The sequence below is a fragment of the Vulpes vulpes genome, chromosome 2 (genome assembly GCF_048418805.1).
Source record: "Vulpes vulpes isolate BD-2025 chromosome 2, VulVul3, whole genome shotgun sequence".
Taxonomy (NCBI): Eukaryota; Metazoa; Chordata; class Mammalia; order Carnivora; family Canidae; genus Vulpes; species Vulpes vulpes.
Genome location: NC_132781.1, coordinates 15795959 through 15819468, shown reverse-complemented (window position 1 = coordinate 15819468; position 23510 = coordinate 15795959). Strand labels below are relative to the sequence as shown.

The window sequence follows — 23510 nt, the reverse complement described above, 5'->3', positions numbered from 1 at the left end:
ATCATCACTATTCATGGACTTTTCCTGTGCCTGTTACCTTCATCCGTTCATACATTTGTGGAAACTGGCAGATGGGTGGTAATAATGTTGGAACTCTAGTATTAAGTTTCTCATCTGAACTTTAAAAGCTAAGAAAAACTATTCATTCCAAAGGAATTCCTCCATGAATTCTTTTATATAAGAGAAATTTCCTATTATATTAAAATGCTACTCACTTTACCAAATTGTGATTTATACCCAGCATCCTCACAAACCCACCTGTTTGCCTTCTTCCCTTCACTGTATAGTACTACCTAGCTGATGGAGGACTTTCCAGCTGTGATGGTCTTTGGAGAAAGTCTGTCCCTTTCTTTGGACGGTGCTAGAGAAGTGACCTGGTGTGACCAACTTCAGACATTGTTGGCATCAGAAAGTGCTATTCATTTTACCCATCATATGTATATGGGTGGGACTGGTTTTTGTCTCTGTTTCTGTTTGTATTTTAATAAACACAATATAACAAATTACGAGGTTATTTTCTCAACAAACATGTATCTGGAAGGGTTATTTCTCAAGGAGGAGGTAGTCTGTGTCCCCAGCATTTCAGAAGTGGCAGGACACCCCAGTGAAGCCTGTCAAGTCCCAATGTCAGCAGAGGGGTAAGACACAGCCCAGGGGAGCAGGGTCAAAGAGAGGGCGGACAGTGTCCACAGAGAAAACTGTCTGGGAGTGACTGGTGAGGCGCGGGCCGGCCTGCTGTTTGTGGTGTGTGCCTGGTTGTTTCCTAAGCCCTTTGGTGCCAGTGCGTCTGGAGACTCTAAATGATCTGATCACAAGTTTTAAGAAAATGGTTGTAACTCTGAAACAAGTACGTTATGTGTTGTCATCCACGGCTGCTTATATTTAATAATGCATTTTAGGTTTTGAGTATATCCATGTGTTAAATAGAAGCTTCAAATGCATTACTTGCCTGTAATTCTTGTTAGCTTTTATTCAGAATATAACTTATTCCTTTTCTTTGTAGGCATTTGATCTAACAGAACAAAGATATGTAGCTGTGAAAATTCACCAGTTAAATAAAAACTGGAGAGATGAGAAAAAGGAGAATTACCACAAGTAAGTGATGCCAGAATGTCTGATTTGTCAGAGTTCAGGAGTAGTGGCTGTGGTGTGAACCCCAGGTTAATATGGTATGTGCACTGCTGTTGTGGTGTCACATACTCCTCTATTCTAGGAGAGTAAGTGTTCCATCTTACCACTGAACAAACTGAAACTTCCAGAATTTGAGTAATAGTTCAGAAATGGCTGAGCTAGTATTTAAACCTAGACTTCTTTCAATCCAAAATCCATACTCTTTAACCTCCCTTTCCATTATGTATCTAACCTTAGCTACAATAAACAAGTAAAGCCTCAGAAACCATCTTGCTTGTCTGTAGAAAGCAGATGGTAGTGCCCTGGGGCTCCTGGGGAGCTTTGGGTGAGGCTTCTGCTATCTCAGTCATTTCATCATGGAGGAGACAGTGAGGGTCACTAGGGGTGCCTCAATGGTGTTTACTTGACTCATTCAGCTCCTCAGTGCTGGGCTCATCTCCCCCTCACAGTTTCCCTTTTCAGAATTCTCCGTGTTCAGTGTCCTGCTTATCGTGCTTGCCTGTCTTCTCAAGGCTGCTGCTGGCAGTCCTCCTCCGCATGGAGTGGGGGTGGGGGGGGCATCTTCTTTAGAATGAATGATTATTACATGTACTACAGGTGTGAATTTCTCTGATCCACTAATGTCAGGTTTTGCTTATTTCCCTTACTCCACCCCAAGCTTCAGAACATTGGAATTCATGGCTCATTTGATTTGGAGGCCATGCATAATTAATTTGCTTTTAGGGGACCTCTCCCCCTGCCACCCTGAGCTTAGTTTTGTTTCCTTGTTGTAGGTACAAGCACTGAGTTAGCCTTGCCCTAACTCTGAAAGGAGAAGACAGCCCCTTTCTATTAAAGCAGTTGTTTTTTTTTTTTTCCTTACAAATAGTCCTTTGGAGGAGGGAAAAAGCAGTGGACTTTGAAGTAGCCTTTTAATTGGCTGCTAAATCTCATTTCTATATCACTGACTGGTTCTTGGGGCAGGGACCAAGGCAGCTCTTACTGTATAGATGTTAGTTCTCAGAGGTCCAGGAACGCTTCTTATTCCATGTAGATTGGCAGTAGCACTCAGCACTGAAAAAGTGAGGGTTCCTGGGGCATTAAGAGAATAGGACTGAGCAGAGGTAGAAAGAGGGATGATGTGTGCATTATGCATGGCACCCTGCATGTGTCTCTTACGTGACAGGCAGCTGCAGTCCAGATGCTTCTGAGGAGCAGTTCCATTATTATAAGTACATTCCAGTCACTTGGCGTGCAGGGACGAATGGCATGCCATAGTGAATGCCAGGAGCGCTTCAGAGAAGGAGACCACATGTTGTTCTGACCAGTTATAAATGAGAAATGTCCCTGGTATATATCTCAGAGTACATAAGAGGGTTGGAACTATATATGCTTCTCTTTAAAAATGCTCTTCACCTGTCCTTGGAGCCTGTTCTGTATCTTAGTGTGCATTGACCACTCTGAACCACTTGACTTCATGAGGGACCAGCCTTGGTCAACCTTGAGAAAATGGTTCTCTTTGCTGGGATTTACACACATACATTGCCTGGTCTTAGTGTGCAGCTTTTAGGCTGGCCCTAAAGAGAACACTGGTAAGGAACACTGTGGTAACTGTAAGTGGGGTGCTACTTGCCTTAGCTTTCTGCAACAGTAAGGGATTGAAGCCAGGACTATGTGCCTCTGTGACACATTTGGCAGGCTGTTTCAAATGCTAGTGGGTAGAGATTGAGTATTATCTCATGTTCCTCTACCAGGCAGGGTCGTAGAGTAAGTGAAGGAGGTTGTCTCATATATCTGAGCTCTTTGCTGGTCCAGCTCCAGGCTCGCAGGAGTGCCTTCCCACCCCTTTGTTTCCTCACCAGAGGTGGGAACCATGACACCCAAGTACCTTCTGTGGAGCCATCTCAACAGGGCCCATTTCCTAGCTGACAGACACATGGAGGAAGGGGTGTGTAGAGTTCTTGTGACTTCCATTCACACCCAGGGGAAATTCTTTAGCACTTCCACCTTGCTTTGAAAGATACTGCTTGGTATGAAATCATACTGATTAATACAGGCTATGTAGATAATGAATTAGCCAAATGTCATCAACTCATTTGAACTAAAAGAAGGTTTATATCAAGCACATAACAGATTTTACAGAGCGCTTTAAAAATTCAGTATTAAACTAAATAGTGGTACACTTTAGTGTTATGGTAACATTATAAAATGTGAAAATGTTCCTATTCTTCTGCGTAGTAGGCTTTGATTGCTTTTCCTATCGTGGGAGTGACTTCCCAATCCCATCTGGGATCAAGACATTTATTTAGGTAAAAAAGAAGGAAAAACTCAAAAGGTTGTTGTTTAATTTTGAGTTCTCTCTGTACCTCCTTCCCTGTCCTTCTCCCACAAACAAACAAAAAGCAAATTGATTGTTTTATTTTTGCATTATTAAAGCATTAGTAGGTATTACAAGATTTCTTTAACTCTTCCAAACTTTACCATACTCTGGAAAGTTTCTCTTTTCTGTGTTATCCCAAATAACATACTAAAAACTCCACAGTACGAAATATTTCATGTGAAGCTGTTCACAGAAATAATTGTATCCAAATTAGTAACTAGTGTACTCTTATGTGTGATACTCCCCTAATTTTTTAGGTTACAGTCATTTTGGAAGTCTAAGTATATACACTTACAAAAGAGTAAAAGACTGACATTTTAGTGGATAGGTTTCTTCCAGTTTCTAATTAAGGTTTATTTATTTGTAGCGCATTAATCCCTTAGATGAGAAATTAAAAGTTGAACGCGTGAGGGATGTTGCAGAACCACTGGCTTGCTTAATGAAGTACGAGAAGCAGGCATAGAGCCTGACAGAATGTTGAGGAAACACTTTCAGTGACCACAGCAAATGCCCTTAGCTGACGAGGACTTTGAATGATCCTTCCTTTGGTTCTTAATTTTTCCCCTCCTTTAATTTCCTCTATTTTTTGTACCGACAGAGAAATTGTCTCCTCTGAAGTGTATGACAAAATCAAAAACAGAATGGCAGAGAACTATAGAGTTTTAGTGTGCTAGCATAAGAAATTATTTCAGTGGTTATCTAGTTAGTCCTTAGCTTTCTAAACTTGTTTATTGTTAACAGCATCACCTTAATTATACTGAATGAAGTATTACATGGAATCTTGATACATGAAAAGCTATGATGCTGCTTAGGTAGAGTGAGAGATTGGGCCACAGCTACATTTGCTCAGCATCCACACAGGGCTCCAGAGGCCTGGGTCTCCAGGAAGGGTCCTTTGAAACCTCCAGGCCTGGGCAGCGGTTGGAAAGCCCAGAGAAGCGGCAGCACAGAGCTGGGACTCAGGGCCAGGTTTCCAGGTCCCAGTGTAGTGAGTGTCCTGACACTGCTCTGCCTAAGTGCTGGCAAGTCTTTTCTTTTGAGAAAGAGATAAAGATGATGAAATGAAATATCAGAAGAAGCAAAAACTGCTAAAAGTGGCAGCTTGAAAAATCAGCTTAGTCAAACCCAGTTTCCATTCGGGAAAAACATGTTTAATTACTTTTAGATTCCTCTTCCTCGCTCCTCCTTGCCCTGATTGTTTCCTTAGCTTTTCTTTAGTTGAGTATTTCCTATGTATTTTTGACATACTGGAATACACCAATTTCAGAAAACATCACCTTAAGTTTTACTTTACCATACTCTGGAAAGTTTCTCTTTTCTTACTGTTGGCTTATAAGAAAATGCCCCAAACTAAATGGTACTAGCTTAGTTAAAAGATAAAAATTTTCTGTTGCTCTTCTTGTAAATAAGAACTAAATACTTTTAAAATGATTGGTAATTATGTTAAATAAACTTGTTTGATAATGCTTTTAAAATTCAATGAATACCTAAGATTAGTTTGTTTTTGTTCCTAATCTAATTTAAATGGTTTTAAATTGGAAAAGAACTAAAAAAATGGATATTAATAAGTATATGTAAATTCTCATTCTAAGAAAACTAGGGTTCAGTCATTTTTTTTCTTTTTAAGATTTGTTTATTTGAGAGAGCAACTGTCTGCACGCTTGTACCCATGCACTGAGGGGGAGGGGCAGAGGGAGAGAATACCAAGCCAACTTCCCACTGTGTGCAGAGCCCAATGCAGGGGCTTGATCCCAGGACCCTGAGATCATGACCTCAGCCAAAATCAAGAGTCAGATGCTTAACGGACTGAGCCACCCAGGCACCTCCGGTTCCATAATTTTCATCAATTACACATTTTCATAGAAGAAAGTAATGCTGGTACCCTTTTAAATTCTTTTCGTAAAGAGAATTTAAAAACAAATACAAAGCACTGCTAATTGCTTTTATAATCTGTAATCCTTTAACCAAGGAGTTTACATGCCAAAATTGATCTCCTTCATGTAGCCCCAGGATATAAACATTTATAGATATGAAGTATCAGCTTTTGAGGAAAGAGAAAAATAAGATATCTTTATAACTTTTAAAGCTTTGATATTTGGATATTAATATCAAACAGGTGAGACTGTGATAGAATAAACTTGAAAGGGATAAGAGATTGGTAAAAGGTTGACACCCAGTCATTCAACAAATATCTGAACACCTGCTATTTTCTTAACAGCTTGGTAGACACCAGTAGTGAAAATAGGACGAGGGAAGATGGCGGGGGGGGGGGGGGGGGGGGGGGTGGGCAGCCAGACCTGAATGGAATGCGCATAGGCAGAGAAGCAAAGAGCAGTGAGAGAATGTGTAGGAGTATCCTTGAAGAGGTTGGAAAGACAGTCCAAAATACAAAATGTTAATTTTCCACTTTATTTACAGGCATGCATGTAGGGAATACCGGATTCACAAAGAACTGGATCATCCCAGGATAGTTAAGCTGTATGATTACTTTTCACTGGACACTGACTCGTAAGTGCTGTGCCATTTTAGCCTAGCAGTTGATACTGGTTTCTTGCAGTGTGTTGCTTATTCATGGAATAGAGTTTCAGTCTGGATTGAGGAAATACCCTCTGAGGGAACCAAGTGCATTTCTAGGCAATGATCCTATATCAGTTCACATTTGGGCCAGCAGTACATCTCTTAGCCACAGGATGTGTTTAGTTGTGTGCTGGTAAATGTTTAACAACCAGCTCAGTGGGGAGGCCTAATTCCTAGTATCTGACAATATCTGTGATAATAAATTTCTCAACATGTCAAATTTCACACTACTAACTTAAAAAACATCCAGCTTTATTGAGATGAAATTTAAATACCATATATAGTTCACCCATTTAATGTGTACGATTTAAGGCTTGTTGTAGTATATTTACAGATATGTGCAGTCATTGCCATAGTCATTTTTTAGAACATTTCACTACCTCATAAAGAAACCCTGTACCTTTTGCTAGCACCTCTTATTCTTCCCCGCATCGCCAGCCCTAAGCAGCCACTAATCTTTTTTTTTGTCTCTATAGATTTCCTATTCTGGACTTTCATATGAATGACTCATATAGTATATGGACTTTTATGACTGGCTTCTTTCATTTAATATGTGTTTTCAAGGTTCATCCATTCTGTAGCATGTATCAGTACTTCATTCCTTTTTATGACCAAATATATTCCATTGTGTGAATATACCACCTTTTGTTTGTCCACTCATCCTACCAGTGGCGTAATAACCAGCTCATAAAATTCCTGAAAATTTAATTATCAGCTCTTGATAACTGTCACTAGTTGGTGCCATCTACCTCTGATATGCACCAGTGAATGTGGACTCTACAAGAGTCTCTGCCCCAGCTGCAGAATCTGATAAACAGTAATGGGCCTTTTAAGGAAGGACCAGCAATGTGACTTTATCATAGAACGGGAATAATTGTGGCACAAATGAGGGCATAACCCAATGCTGCGTGTGAAAATATAGCCTCACAGGCATGTAGGATGTTAGAGTTGAAAGGGATCTCAGTTCAGCCTTCTCATTGTATAGATGGAAATTTGAGCTCCATAGAAGTTAAATGACTTGCCTGAGATCTTTAGTTCTCTTAGGCATTGTTGTATTTCATTACCTGGTATAGGTAAGCTCTGTCACCTCTGTGTTTATCCAGGAACTTAGAAATAATTTCAGCATTTGGAAACATTTTCTCTGTAAGAGTCTAAACTGAGTCAGGAGAACACACTAGAATCTGACCAACAGATACTCTTACTTAGCCTTGCAAGGTGATTTTGGATGTTTTGACCTATTCCAGACAGCAGCTGTCTCAGAGATTGCTATGCTGAGAACTGTCCCACATTTACAAATGCTTCCCAAAGGGGGAGACCTTAATTCTCTTTGGAAATGTGAAGTATCCCTTCTTCCACCTGCTCAGGGAAGTATCCTTTCCAGAAGTATGGCCCTTGAACCAGGCATAGTCAGTGTGTAGTTAGCATGGATGAGGTTCAGATAAATATCTAGGTAGAGAACAGGTACCTGCATGGTGGTCTTACCTTTTTTGCTTTGAATAAATGCCTTGAATACTAGGTAGACCACCACCCCTCAAAATATAAGTACATAAAAGTCTCAAAAATAATGACTTGGATTATCTGTGGTTTTTAATTATGTATACACTTTTAACTAATCTGAGGAATTGCCTTGGTTGTGTGCTATTCTTGAGTTTATTTTGTACCTTCAATTGTGTGTATGGTGAATTTTCACCATCATTTTAGTAAATCTTCTGAGAGTTGTTTGAGTGAGGTTTTATTTTAAGCTTGCATTTGGGTCAAAGAATACATCCACTAAGCACAAGAATCCATGTCTTAGATCAGAGAATCTCTAAATTTTTGCTATTTATCTTTAAATAAGGTGCTAGCATACCCTAGTATGTTTCTAAGAAACATAAGCTGTTCAGTTCAGGGGTCCCACAGGACTGTGTATGTCCACCTTTCATTACGGTGCTTTGTGAAGGCCTCGAATTGCCCAGAGGCCGTAGTGCTGGCTAGTCCTGAGCCTGTTTGCTCTCAGGTCTGCTCTTCACCCTTCCCCTGTTCTGCATCCTAGGTGAGTTGACCCTTGTAGGCTCCTACACAGGCTCCTGTGTCAGTTGTTGTTCAGCTGGATTCAGCTATTGGAGAGGCAGATGGTGGTGGGTAGAAACACACATGCACCCCTGCCCCCACTGTGATTCCAGTTTCTCTTGGTGACCCTTGGTTCCAGTTGCACCATCTCCGCCCTCTGGCCTTAGGGTGCTAATGGCTTCCTGTCTAGATGATCTCTGAGGTGCCTCACTGGCCAGTTTACCCTCTCAGCTCTTCCATCATCCATGTGATCAGTGCCCTGAATTAAAACCTCTCTGTTTTAAATACGCAGGTGGTTTTTATTTCCTGACTAGACCCTGAGTGATGCACCCACATTGTCACAGCTTCGGATAGCTTAAAGGCCTTCATCTCTCAGGAATACTCCAATAATTCAGGAAGCCTCACTTTGGTTTATAACTGCCTTGGAAGATAGGCACCACGCCCTTTAATGCTACAAATGGTATAGAGTTTTAAATTGGAGTCTAATATGATGTATTGATACAAATGAAGGAAAAAGCTCATACTGTGTAATAACACATTTGTTAGAACCACAGATACTGTACTTTTACACCTTGTGTTTCACAAGGAGACATTAATTATAGTACAGTATTGTGCCAGACTGCCATGAGACAGGACATGAAACCAGTTCTTGAGACCTGGGCAAACCCTAGATTCTTTCTGTCAGCCCTCGGGATCATAAGACATGTTACACTGAGAATTGTGTACTTGACCACAATATGCTTGTTTAGACCTGGAGCACAGTAGGGATACATGTAGGAGACTTTTCTAAAAGACACCTAGCTTATGTACATTATAGTTCATGGTAGTATTCTTATAGTCTGGATTTAAGAGGAGGTATGTCATGGGTGAGCTGTAAGCACAGCAGATTCCAGTGTGGAGGGTAGGAAGACTCTTCCCCAGGAGAGAATCCAGGTTCCTTCCTGTCAACCACTCAGGTAGCTGATACTGAATAAAGAATAGAAGAGTACTTTAAGGAAGAAAGAAGAATGGAGCAAGAAACTAATTACCCAAGGTTTTCAGTGCGGCTAGTCTAGGAAGCCTTAATCTCCTTGTTCTTTCCCACAGTCAAATGTTGGTTTATTTGTCTTTAGGTTTTGTACAGTATTAGAATACTGTGAGGGAAATGATCTGGACTTCTACCTGAAACAGCACAAATTAATGTCGGAGAAAGAGGCCCGATCCATTATCATGCAGATTGTGAATGCTTTAAAGTACTTAAATGAAATCAAACCTCCCATCATACACTATGACCTCAAACCAGGTATGTCTAACTTTTAGGTGACAGTATTGATGGCTTTTCTCTGGTCTTAGAAGTGACTTCTGAAGTTAGAGAATGTGGCGGGAGCCTGGAAGGCCTAATAATGTCTGGCTTTGCCTGGGTAGGTGTGGGAATAAGAGTTCTGGCCCCACAGTCTGGGTTTGAAAGGGTGAGTTGGATTAAATGCTCTGGAGAAACAATGCCCTTGTCTTTAGAGCCAGGGCAGTTCATGATGTCAGCCCAATTTAGAAAGAACTGCTTTGGCAAGCTCAGTTTTTTTTCCCCCCACCAATCACTCATAGTACATAGCACTTTCCTCTACTCCCAAGTATCTTTGGTAAGTGCCCCAAATTAACAATGTATTTTGCAAATATGCCTCCTGTTTCATTAAATTCCAGCAATTTTTCATTTTTCTGTATGGTTACTGTGTAACTTCAGTGGATCTCAGCAAACAGTAGAGGGCAGTTAGACTTTTTACCTATGTTTTTTGTTGTCGTCATTGTGGGCTGTTTTCAGAAGTCTGTGCATGTTTTCTGGAGACAGCTGGAACCAGCTTGGCTTGGGTGTTGGTTGCTAATTCTGCTTTCCTCTCCTGGGAGCTACATATTAAATCACACAATTTATTATTCTTTAATGTTCTAATACAGTTGAAATGACTAAAAAAACTGATTACAACGAAGAGATTTTTAAAACGATGGCCATTGTGTGATTGGGTTTCCCATCACTGAATCCGGTACATTTCCCAGCATAGGAGCTGTAGGTGGCACTGTGCTGCTAGCTTTGGTGTCCTTGTTAGGTGTGTGTGTGTGTGTGTGTGTGTGTGTGTGTGTGTGTGTATGTGCGCATCCGTCCTAAAACGACTGTTCTAAACAGAGTGGTTTAGAGATCCTTATTGAAAGTTTAGATGAAACTTTCTCACCATTTTTGACCAACTGTCCAAGTGATATTTTACTTTGGCAAGTTACTATTTTTTCCCCACTGCTCATCATGGTGGTTTTGGCACATCTAGCAGGTAGTTCTTGGAAAATGGAGATTTGCAGCCAGACACTGAGGACTCTCCTCCAGCATCCAAAGTCCAGATCATTTTATTCCAGGAATTTAGATGTTTGCTATTACGTGCAAGAATTTGAGTTCAGTTGTCCCCTTCTTGTCTGTTACTACCTTGAACTATTAATTAGTAAGTCTCTTTTTATTCATGAAGGTTTTCATCTTTTTAGGTAATATTCTTTTAGTAAATGGTACAGCATGTGGAGAGATAAAAATCACAGATTTTGGTCTTTCCAAGATCATGGATGATGATAGCTACAATTCAGTGGATGGCATGGAGCTAACGTCACAAGGTGCTGGTACTTATTGGTAGGTATTCGGGAGATCTGCCAAGGTGGCTGGTGGAGATGAGGCTGTGCTTTACTGAAATGTTGATAATTAATAATTAATATCTACATCCTGTCTTAGGTGAAAATGCTATAAACCAAAGTAGACTTTCCTCCCCAGATATTACTGTCTTTTTGGCAGTCTGACTCTTTCTGTTTAATTAATTTTTTTTTCTTTTTTGGAAACCATTGAGAGAGGTTATATATGGCCAGGCATTGGAGTTGTGTGTTTCGTCCTAGGTTTCACCCTATGGAGTAGGAAGAGAATGAGATTGCACATGTGTATTTAAAGAATGGCCCTAAATTTTTTTCAGTATAAATGCAGTTCTCTTATTTTTATTTCCCCAGGAGAGGGAGGGGGAGGGCTGGGGCACAGAGCAAGAGAGAGAATCTTTAGCAGACTCTATACCCTGTGTGAGCCTGATGTGGGGCTCAGTCTCATGACCCTGAGATCATGACCTGAGCCAAAATCAAGAGTCAGACAGACACTCAACTGACTGAGCCACCCGAGTGCCCCATTGCAGGTCTCTTTTTATGCGTTAATAGGATGAGGGATTCATCTCTAGAGTTGCCTGAGGATGGTGGGCTGTCAAGGACAAAGGAGTGGTGAAGATCAGTATGTAATCACAGCATCCCTTGAAATCTAAACAGGAAAAAAAGCACAGTTTGCTAAGAAATATATCCATCCCCTTAGCCATGCTCTAAAAGGTTTTGGGCCACATATCTTCCATCTGTTGTGACTCATCTCCCTATGGCCACCCTACCCCAGCTGTTTATGACCTCTCCTACTTTTGCCTAGTATTCCTTTTGACAGCAAGAACCATAAAACATACCTGCAGCCCAAGCATTTAACTTTGTGATTGTAAAGGCATGTTAACAGAGCTTCCTTTTCACTTCTGAGGTGGTGACACAAAGGTACTTATTGGACATGTGATTCCAACATGGAGGAAGCAGGGGGTCACACATGCTGTTAAACTCCAGGGTCTGTTGATCATATCACTTCTCTTTGAGATTGGAGGGCCCTGGGCTCCTGTAGAATAGTGACTGCTTCAGAGGATATTGTTTGGAAACAGAGAAGGGGGAATATCATTCACCACCCACAAGATGAGCTCTATTCTCATCAGTCTGATCATATGGAAGTTATCTTTATTAGAGAAACCATCAGATCCTGAGAAAAACACCATGTGCACAAATTTCTGTGTTTCATTGCTCCTTATTTTGTATGGAGATGGTACCTATAGTGAAAATCAGTCCCTAAATTAAAACTTTGAGATTCTAGGTTTAAAATAGAAGCTACATTTACAGTGTTTATTTACTATGGTGGTTATTGTGGGTTAGTGTTCCTGTCACTGAATGACACAAAAATATCTCTTGTTAGAAATTCTGGAAACAGGTCTATACCTCTGCTGTATAAATTCACTAGAACTTAGATTTTAGCTTTTTGTCTGGGAGCTTGTTCTTTGTAAAAAGTGAAGCCTTTTAACGTTGAAATTAATTTTCTCATTGCTACCTATTGCTGTATTTGCTAAGGTTTTAAAAATTTAGTGGTTGGAGTTTAAACAAAAATTATGTTTGGGATTTACTTCAAAGTAATCTGGGAGGAGGGGAGAGATATTATATGAACAGAGATCGACCCCATGTTGATAATTATCGAAGCTGGGTGATGGTTACTTGGGGGTTCATTTTACTGTTCTACTTCAGACTATATTTGAATATAGGTTTCATAATAAAAAGTGAGGTAGAGAGGGAGGCTACTGAGAAAATTTAATTCTGTGGGTTTCTTTGAAGGTTTACAAAGTCTTCATGTTGGTAGAAGCATTGTCATAACCAACTTCCTCATATGTAATCCACTTGTGATGTCCACAGATATATAAACAGGATAGGAAGACATAAAAAAAATCTAGGGACTGTTTGCAGTATGTTGGTTGTTGCACTATTTGGTAGAATTCTTCTGCGTTGAATACTACTTTTATTTTACAGTTTCATTTTTAAGTAATCTCTACAACCAACATGAGGATTAATTTTTTTTTCTTATTATTTATTTATGATAGTCACAGAGAGAGAGAGAGAGAGAGAGGCAGAGACATAGGCAGAGGGAGAAGCAGGCTCCATGCGCCGGGAGCCCGATGTGGGATTCGATCCCGGGTCTCCAGGATCGCACCCTGGGCCAAAGGCAGGCGCCGAACTGCTGCGCCACCCAGGGATCCCCCCAACATGAGGATTAAAGGCACACTCCTGAGATCAAGAGTCACATGCTCTGGGACGCCTGGGTGGCTCAGTTGGTTAAGCCATGGACTCTTGATTTGGCTTAGGTCTTGATGAAGGATTGTGAGTTCAAACCCCACATTGGACTCTATACCCAGTGTGGAGGCTACATTTAAAAAAAAAAAAAAAAGGAAAGAAAGAAAAAGAGTCCTATGCTCCACCAACTGAGCCAGTCAGGGACCCTGAATACTATTAAATAATTGATCTGACTAGACCTTGAGAAACATGTTTCTCTATGACGATTTTATCATGATGGAATATGCATCTAGGTTTTTAAACATAGCTTAGTGTAGTGTCGTAGAACTGTCTTCTCTCTCCTAAAGTTCTTGATATTGGAGCGCTTATTATTTTCAGTATTATTTGGGTGGAGAACTAGTTTATTTCTCCATTTACACATTGGGTAACTGAGACCTAGCTAGTATCTTACCTGACTTGTACTATCCAGTGGCAATCAGTATCTTTGTTTCTTTAATCAGTATCATTTATACTCTGAATATTTGGCTAAATTATTACTTAGCATTTGGATAAGTTCAACAACTTCTGTCCTTCCCTACCACCTCCACAAAAGAGTTATAAATACATTAAAATGATCATTTTGGAATCAAGGTTCTATTTATTTATCCAAGATCATATTTAAATTATATATGTTAAAGAATCAAGAGCCATGAAAAGTTGGGTTCAGGGAGGCTTTAGTAGCAATTGGGAAAGCTGTTCTTTTTAGTCTTTTTTCCTGTATTTTTATTTCTTTGCTTTTTTTCCCCCTCTTTGTGAGTTCAGTGTGTGTTTTGGCTAATAGTTTTCATTGTGAAATAATAATGTAGGTCAGTGGTCTTAATCATCCCAAAATGTCCATTAAAAGTAATAAATAAGAGACACAAACATGAGAATAAACTACTTCTTTTAAAAAAGAAAAAAGCCCCTCATCAAATATTTTCTGCCTCTCAACTCTTGTGGTCCCCTTCAAATTGTAAGTTTAGACTTTTATACCAGTAGCACAGCAGGGTTTAAAATAAAGAATTTTTCACAGAATTGATTTTGCCAGCATGAAATCTGCAGAAATCGATCTGTTATCTTCAGAATGCTGCTTTCCAGCTGCACCATGGGCTGAGACCCTAGGCAATGAGTGGAAGCATATTTGTTTGGTTTCCTAAATGCCAAGAGGCACTTACCTTCCACACCATACAATTTGGTGTGGTTAGCTGCCCATCTCATCTGTTTCAGAGGCCAGGAGTTGGTGGGGAGGGAAGGGATTCAGATGAGGTTTGAGTTGTGCTAACTACTAGTTTGTTTGGCTTTTTCTCCCCTACTTGTTAGACTTCCAGTAAGCCCCTGACCACCCTTCGAATGGAAAATGTAAAATACCTTTGATAATTTGGGCTGTAATATCACCATTTCTCATATGTTATTCCCAGTCCAGATTTTGCAAAGAGGTTACTTTAAAAAAGCAGACAGCTGGTCCCCTTGGATTTATAGTGGATCCTGAATTCATTTGGGCTTTTAGAAGAGTTCTTTTAGAGACCATCATCTTTCTCCATCAACATGAAAGCAAACCCATACCGCTTGGAGTTATATTTTTTGATGTTTGTTGCTGCAGCTCTCATAAAAGAGAATGTACTTCTTTTGTGTTGTCCCTCCCTTTCAGAACTTGTTGAATGACACTTATATTAGGCACAAGCCTGGGAACGGATCCTGGGGTAGGCGAAGCAGGGACTGAGGGAATATTTGCCCCCCTCAGTGAATTGAGAAGTGTATTTTAAGGCTTTTAGGGCATGACTGCCTCCTTAAGTTAAAGTATCTTCTCTCTGACTTCCCTCAGCTGGGCCCAAGTTGCTTTTTGGCAGAATTTCAGTTAAAATTCAGGTATTTAAAAAAAAATTCAGGTATTTTTATTTCCCACAAGGTCTTCTACTTTGCCTTTTTGTACATGTCCTAGATTTACACAGTCATTTTTCTAAGAATTTTTATTTTCCTTTTGTCCCAGGTATTTACCACCAGAGTGTTTTGTGGTTGGGAAAGAGCCACCAAAGATCTCAAATAAAGTTGATGTCTGGTCAGTGGGTGTGATATTCTACCAGTGTCTCTATGGAAGGAAGGTAAGGGGCAAAGTCGGGGACGGCAGCCTGACGTCTGTCTTGGGTGGCACGTGTGCACACTGGCATGGTGTTGGTCATTCTCTTGGAATTAATCATTTAGTTATACAGAACGGAATCCTGAAAGTTGTGGTTTGAAGAAAATACAGACGGTAATAAAAGCTTTATGCATAAGCAGAACTTTTCAACCCTAGAGTACTGAATGAATTCCACTGGCTATTGAAAACATGCCTTTTTGCTGTTTTCAATTAGATCCAGGATATGTTTTGTTTTTGATAATATGTACAAGGAATTATATGAAATAGTTTATTTAAAGTGTAGAGTCATCCCCAGGAGCCACTCGTTAAGGTCTCAAGAACTGAAACTTGAAATATCTACAGGACACTCTATTCCCAGTCATCCCCATTAGTTAAAACTATTATTAATAAAAGCATACTCTCTATTTTCCATACTGAGGATGTGTAGTGTTAGAAAGTATTCACTGTCTGTTACCTTTGGAGCAAGGTGATAGACCATTTGGACACATAGTAACCTAGGTGGTAAACCATACCTAATGAATTCTCACATTTGTGTTTTCCTTAAGAGCATACTATCCTATAAATAAACGTACACACTAGGATCCAGTGTATATATACTCAGATTTTTATTGTCAAGTATGAATAATTGAAGTTTGTCAGTGGTCCCGACAGTGTAGGTTGTGGGTATGAGCCATTTGAGAGTTCTACAGCTCCTCTGGACTCTTAATATTTTTATTACAATTCCCAGACCAAGCTCTTAGTTCAGATTTCAGCTTCCTCTAACTTCTCCTTGGTCTTTGTTTCTTTATCTTACTTCTGTAATATAGGGAAACTATTCAGAACCAGCCAGTAGGGGGTTATTATTTTTAAGTAATCTCTACACCCACCATGGGGCTCAAACCCACTACCCTGAGATCAAGAGTTGCATGCTCTACTGACTGAGCCAGCCAGCCCCCACCCCTCCCGCCAGGGGAGTTAATTATTATTTATTCTCTCTGATAATGTGTAAATGCTGCTGACAATGTTGGTAGTAGAGGTTACGTACAAAGAATTGTTTGTGATCTCTCAGTTGAAGCACTGTAGAGATGACGCTAAGCTTGAACTTCTAATACTTTATTAGAAAATTGGGGTTCCTGGGTGGCACAATTGCTTGGGCATCTGACTCATGATTTTGGCTCAGGTCAGAATCTCAGGGTTGTGAGGGCCAGCTGCTATGCTCCCCTCCCCCGCCAGCTTGTTGCTCAGTGAGGAATCTGCCGAAGATTCTCTCTCTCCCTTACCCTCTGCCCCTTCCCCCTTGACCCCTGTTCACTCTTGCATGCACACTTGTGTTCTCTCTCTCTCTCTCCCCTTCTCTCTCAAGTAAATAACATCTTTTGGGAGGCAAAAAAAGAAAATAGCACATTGGGGGCACAGATGAAGCCACTAAGTAGCCCTAGCTCTTTTCCCCCCCCTGCCCTTACTTCCTCTGTTGTTTCCTATTCCATCTCTCTTTACCTGTGTCTTGGGTCTGCCAGTGGCACATGTATGTAGTACTTAAGCCTACAGGTATCATTCAGGGCGGAAGAGGTTGCTGGTTCCTGCTGCAATGTTCTTGGCTATAAGCAAAGCTGAACAGAGGTGTTATGATATGGCCGATGCTGCTTCTAGTCCCAGCTCTGCCTTAATCTTGATGTTGCACCGTGAATATGTTACTTCAACTCTGAGCCTTTCCACCCCTCACCTGAAAAAAGCAAGAGTTAGAGGAGACCATCTTCGAAGTTCTTTCTAGCAGTTCTCACCAAGGCATGTCTTCTTTCCCTTCCCCGTGGTTTTGAATTGTGTTCTCTTTCATCTTAACGAGAGGCCCACCTCTGTTTTGTTTTTGTATGATAGCCTTTTGGCCACAACCAGTCCCAGCAAGATATTCTACAAGAAAATACGATTCTTAAAGCTACTGAAGTGCAGTTCCCGCCAAAGCCAGTAGTAACACCAGAAGCAAAGGTAAGCTGTAACCCACTGGCCAGCAGGAAACGACTGCTTTGCTTTCTGTATTAGTTCTCTGGGTAATAGTGGATGGATTATCAGTATAAACAGATCCATCTTAGATGGTGAAAAATAAATGCAAGAAAGGGTATGGAGGGGTTGGAATTCATTTTTTGCTGGCTTGGTCAGGGAAGGCTTCAGTGAAGTGATATGTTGAGCAGTCTTGAATGATGTGAAAGGTATAAGCCATGTGTAGGTTTGGGAGAATGTTCTAAGCCAGAGAAATGTGTGAAGCTGAGATGCAAGTGCAAGCTTAGCAGATCCACAGAGCTGTTGGAGCGGAGGGAAGGGTGGTGGGTAGGAGAGGTAGCAGGGCAGATGGTAAACTGAGATGGAAATACTTGAAGGTGTTACTCAGGACAGCTATGTGATCTGATTGCCGTTTCAAAGGCCTGTGTAGAGAAAAAATGCAAGGTGGAATTATTTGACCAGTAACTATCCTGTCCAACCTTAGGTAATTCATTTAACTCCCCTTTCACATCTCACTAGGAAGCATTCATTTTTTTTTTTAAGATTTTATTGATTTATTCATGAGAGGCACAGAAAGAGAGGGGCAGAGACACAGGCAGAGGGAAAAGTGGGCTCCCCACAAGGACCCTAATGTGGGACTCAATCCTGGATCCCAGGATCACGCCCTGAGCCAAAGGCAGGCAGACGCTTAACCACTGAGCCACCCAGGCATCCCAGAAAGCATTCATTTTTTAAGGCCAAGGATCATGAAGCTTATTTCCATGACTTGAATCAAGCAGCTACCTATAGGTGTTTTTGGTTTGGGAAAACCAGGATTGTTGCTATACTTTTGTCCTTTATTAATTAAACATGGAAAAAAGAAAATCATTACATCGCATGTTTATATTTTTAATGGATTTTTTAGACTATATTTTTTAGAGCAGTTTTAGATTCACAGCAACACTGAACAAAGTAAAGAGTTTCCATGTGTTCCCTGTCCTTCCACATGCACAGCCTCCTCCACTGTCAACATCCTGCACCAGAGTGGGACATTGGTTATAATCAATAGACCTATATTACAACATTATTATCAATCAAATATAAAGTATGGCCTGAAGGTGATAATGACATTTTAGATTTTTAAAAATCAGTTCATTTATTTAAAATAATTATGAGACTCTGATTAAATAGAACTCTTTCCTTAAAAAATAGGAAAAGATAGATCATCTGCTTGAGGGCCTTTGTGATAAGAATTGTAAACACTGAGCCAGTGGGGCCCTTCACACCTAGCACAAGGAAACTTCCATGGTGGTAGTTAGGATTCTGAATGAAACCAAACTCTGTATGATTCCAGGTCTGTAGTCCTCGTGGGGAGTCAAGTCCTGTGCAGGTTTTCCTTTACTACTTAGGTGTGTGTGCACCTAATCATTTGCTTGATGATCTTTCAAGCAAGAATGAGATTCACCAGTCTGTGACACACTGCAGTGTTAGTGTCAGTCTCCTCACCCTCTCTGTGGTGGTGGCTTGTCATCACAAGTTTTCACTTCCTTAGGAAGTAGAAAGTTCACGTGAGGCTATGGTTTGTATGCACAGGACCATGAGAGTAGATGTGCCTGGGTAAACTGACCAAGGCAGAAAGAGTGGTTTTTGTGTGGGTCTTTGTGCTTTGGGAGCAGAGATATTTAGAGGTCAGGTGGTGCCCTGTTCCCCCTCAGGAATGGCTTGGCCACCTCTTTCGGGGAAGTAGTCTGTGGCCACAGAGTGGTGCTGCTGCCCGTGCATCTCCTTGCCTGGTCCTGTCTGCGTGTGCCCAGTGACTCCTGGGAAGGGTCTGGAGCCCCTTCTCTGTAGAAGACTTCAGTTCCGGGCCCTGGGCCCTGGCAGCTGCTGCAGAGCCTCAGGGTTCACCCCGGGGGCACCATGATTATGTGCCTCAGGCTTCTTCAAGAATCTTTCCTTTCAGGCGTTTATTCGACGATGCTTAGCCTACCGAAAGGAGGACCGCATCGACGTTCAGCAGCTGGCCTGTGACCCCTACTTGCTGCCTCACATCCGAAAGTCGGTCTCCACGAGTAGCCCTGCTGGAGCTGCTATCGCATCAACATCGGGGGCGTCCAATAATAGTTCTTCAAATTGAGACCCACTCCTAGGCCGTGAACTGTTCAGCACACACAAGTGGACAAATGGCATTCAGCAGCGGGTTTGGAACATAGCGAATCCGAATGGATCTCATGAAACCTGTACCAGGTGCTTTTATTTTCTTGCTTTTTTCCCATCCATAGAGCATGACAGCATCGATTCTCATTGAGGAGAAACCTTGGGCAGCTCTGGCCAGGCCTCGTAGGAAAAGGCCCCGCCCGAGGTTCCGGCGTCAACGGCCACTATGTGTGGCTGCTCTGAGTGAGGAAAAAATTAAAAAGAAAAACTGGTTCCATGTACTGTGAACTTGAAAACATGCAGACTCAGGGGGGTCCCTGATGCAGTGCTTCAGATGAAGAATGTGGACTTGAAAATACAGACTGGGCTAGTCCAGTGTCTATATTTAAACTTGTTCTTTTCTTTTAATAAAGTTTAGGTAACATCTCCTGAAAAGCTTGTAGCACAAAGGCTCAGCTGGGGATGGTGTTTGACTTCGGAGGAAAAAAGTTGCTATTGCCCGTTAAAGGCACTAGAGTTAGTGTTTTATCCCTAAATAATTTCAATTTTTAAAAACATGCAGCTTCCCTCCCCCCTCTTTTTTATTTTTGAAAGAATACATTTGGTCATAAAGTGAAACCCGTATTAGCAAGTACGTGGCAATGTTCATTCCAGTCAGATGCAGCTTTCTCCTCCGTCTGGTCTCCTGTTTGCAATCGCTTCCCTCATCTCAGCAGGGAAAGCATCGAGTGGGAGGACTGAGGTGTGTGGGGCTTTTGCCGTCGGACAAAGAACGAGGTTAGAAGCCCGCAGCTTGGAGTCTCTAGGTTTTCAACTCTTCACAATTTGAACACTTGACGGTTGTCCCTTTTAATTTATTTGAAGTGCTATTTTTTTAAATAAAGGTTCATCTGTCCATGCAGTCCTCTTGGATTCTCTGAATGTAGTAACTATCAAAAACTGTTCCAGAGGTAGGCAGAAAATGGGCCGGGGAGCCAGATGCTCCAGGGATCAGGAGGTCCTACCCACGGTCTCTGTGTGCTTGCTAAGTGGTGTACCTTTCTTGTTAACCACGATATTAAAACTTGATCAGCTCATAAGCTTTCCTCTGTTAGATCTTTTGGCAGGAAACAACCTCCAACCCTCTAAATTTTGTGGGTGTGTGCTGGTGTATGTGTCTGTGTGTGCATGTGCACATGCACACACGCTTTGTCTAACTCACTTTAATAGAATAATCAAGTGGAGTTAAAGAATCGCAGGGAGATAGGTATTTTGAATATGAACATTCTTTTGGAACTTAAGATTTTATTATTTTTTTTTCCATTTGGTTGTTTCTGAGATGTGTGATCAACTGAAGACGGAGCTGAAATGGGAGATGCATGGCCCCACCATGCCCTTGAAACAGCAGAGCACTCAACAGTAGAGAGGGGAGGAGACCAGAGCCTGAGCATGTGGTAGCCAGCTTGGAATGTTACTGACATATGTGGCAAGAGGGCTCAGCCAGAAATATTTAAAGATGCAGCATTCAGGCATGCAAGTTCCCTGGGCAGGGGGAGGGAAGTCAGGAAGGGTAGAGAGCTCCCAAATAATTCTAGCCTTCTTTCAAGTGTGAAAAATGTCCCTGGTGACACTTTCACTGGCACCTGTGTTGGTTTTGTGGCTCTGCCCTGCCCCAGTCCCCTCAAGGCCAGGTGATCTCAGGGGAGGATGGAGTGATCCCAGTTGGAGAGATTATGCCAGGTAGGGACTATCTTACAGAACTCTGAATGGAAGGAAGTCAGTCCCGGAGCCCTTGGTACCCCCAGCTTTCCAAGTTATCACAGATAATTTTTTCCCCTGATTTCCATTTTATTGTGTTTATACACTTGTTACACACTTGATATATGTGTGTGTTGGGGGGGGGGTACCTTTTTTTAACCATGACTTTCAAGCTATTAAGCAGAGGTCCCTATGGGTCTCAGAGGTTGAACAGACCCCTGGAAGGATGGTATGTGCATATGTGAAGGGATGGATGAGTCGAGACTAACTCAAGAGTATTAAGTTCTATTCCTTGTTTTTTTCTTCTCATTCATTGATCTTGCAAGACCTTTTTTCAAAACAAAACAAAAAAACTTTTTTTAAGGTTGAAAGAATGCTGCATCTTTAAGCCTTCCCTCTAACTTCCTGCCTCCTCCTCCCCATGGGCTTGTAAGTGGAGCTACAGGACTTTATTTGTTGATCTACCTTTTCTGCCCTCGTCCTGAAGAAGGTATGCCCTCTCTCCTCAATCCCCTTGGGTCTAGGGCCTGGTTGGAGCTCACTAGGCTTGCTTGAGTCTGGGCAAGGCCTCTTTCCACTACGTGGACTAGCCCCAGAGCACATGCAGAATGTGGACTTTTTCTAGATTTTTCAGTAGCCAATGAAATCACTAAGTGGGGTTCTTCCATGACATTTTGTTAATATGGGTTTCACTTTTTCCAAGGATAATCCCTTATTGCCACAATTGATTTACTTTCAACAATGACAAAAAAAAAAAAAAAATGTATTAATTTGTAATTAAACCCAGCCAGACTGTTTTGGACTTTCCCAACTTGGGGGGTGGGGGTGGGTGGGAAGGATATTAAAATAAGTTTTAAGAAGTGAATCTCCCAGCCTCTTGATTTTACTCTAGTTCTTCAAACAGGGTTCTTAGCATCCAGGGGGTGGGTAGTTAGGAAAATCCTGCAGCTGAGTCCCAGTGGACTTTGCAGGCATGTTGGCAATGTGTTGATTCCTACAACACCTTTTGTAGTTCCACTGTGCCAGTAACGAAAGCTTGTTGGTGGGAAGACAGCAGTGAATAGGACAGGGAAGGCCTAGCTGTTAGCACACAATCCAGGGCTGAAGGCTCTGGGCCCCAAGAAGGGAAGGAAAACAGGTCTTTGATGGGAGGGAATTGGGCTCCGACTTCCCTAACAGAAGATGGAGCAGCTCTACATGAAACTTGCCCTTGAGAGCCAAGCATACCCCACTTTTGTGGCTGACCCAGACACACCAGCTAACTGCCTTAGAGGATTTGTGGCCCTCCTTCCTCTAGCACTGAGGATAGGTTTTCCTTCAGCTGAGAAGATGAGCAGGCAAGGAGCTCTTGTGTTTCTTAATTTAGAAAATAATTATCTTTAAACATAGTCATTTGTAGAATCCTAGAGCTAGAAGTAAGCATTGAGTCCAGCTCCTCGCTTCTGAGAAGGCAAAGTTTACAACTAGCTTGACCCCCACCTTGGTGAGTTTTGCTTTCTGAGAATCTCTACCCCCACCCCCACTTACCATTCTGCTTGCCCAAGCTTGCTCTGTCTATAATTAAAATCAGCCCTGGGGTAAGTGGAGAGACATGGTACACATACTAGTTGAGGTATGGGGGAGTCTCTGCTTCCTAAAATTAGCTGTTCTGTTTTAATTTCTTAAGGCAGAATTACCTGGAGGTTAAGAACCTGGGCTCTAGAAGTAGGTCTGGTTCAGATCCTACCTCTGCAAGCTTCAGGGATGATTCCTTGCATGGTTGTAAGGAGTAGAAATAGGGTATAATAAAATGCCTGGCATGTAAGAGGGGAATCGAAAAATGTGGTTTACAGAGATCACAAGATCCAGTAAGAAAGATTGCTGGGCCTGAACCCATCAAGTTTGCTAGTGGAGATTCAGAGCCCTTCTACTTGCCGGGTGGTCAGGAGATCCTTTTTTGCCTTGGGTAGGTGACCGCAGTCTTTGTAGGAGCCTTCCTCTTTGGTTTGAGATTCCCTATCTACCTTTATCCTATGAGGTCAGCAGTCTCCTCTGACCCCAATCCAAGACTGCTTCTGGCTAAATCTGAGAGGAGCATCTGGCCCCCAGGCCACCTGGAACCTGTTAGGAATTAATGCTTAGTAGCCTCTCCCCCAGTCTGTCTCCCAGGCAGCTTCAGCACTGAGGGTCACAAGTCCTGCTGATCCTCCTATCAACTGCAGCAATAGGGTGGGCCAGTTGGAGAGAGTGACCATCATGCCTTGTCTAAAATTCACCCAGCGGGAAGGCAGACATGAGTTTATTTTCTGTGTTAGGGATAAAAATCTTATCTTAAGCTTTAGGCTGTCCTAGGACCAATGTCATGCGTCTGCTCCTTGCTCCTTTACGAGGAGCCTCAGGAGTGCCCGTACAACACATCCCTTCCTTGTACTGGTGCTTTGATACTTAACCGTACATACAAGAATCATTCACTCCTTTAGGCAAAGCTTCTCACCCTTGGCCTTCTTTAAAATACATATCAAC

At 41.8% G+C, this 23510-nt stretch overlaps 1 protein-coding gene across 7 annotated transcripts in view; it reads left to right on the top strand.

Annotated features, from left to right (window-relative positions):
- TLK2 (tousled like kinase 2) overlaps positions 1 to 20172 on the top strand; it is a 117582-nt gene extending 97410 nt beyond the window's left edge. For all 7 annotated transcript variants that reach the window (XM_072746910.1, XM_072746912.1, XM_072746911.1 and 4 more), the window contains 7 exons: positions 1004 to 1095; positions 5909 to 5998; positions 9229 to 9398; positions 10613 to 10751; positions 15015 to 15126; positions 17016 to 17123; positions 19078 to 20172. In XM_072746910.1, the coding sequence (XP_072603011.1) occupies positions 1004 to 1095; positions 5909 to 5998; positions 9229 to 9398; positions 10613 to 10751; positions 15015 to 15126; positions 17016 to 17123; positions 19078 to 19251 (885 nt within the window). In that variant the 3' untranslated portion in view covers positions 19252 to 20172. The remainder of the gene's footprint in view (positions 1 to 1003; positions 1096 to 5908; positions 5999 to 9228; positions 9399 to 10612; positions 10752 to 15014; positions 15127 to 17015; positions 17124 to 19077) is intronic.
- The last annotated feature ends 3338 nt before the right edge of the window (positions 20173 to 23510 follow it).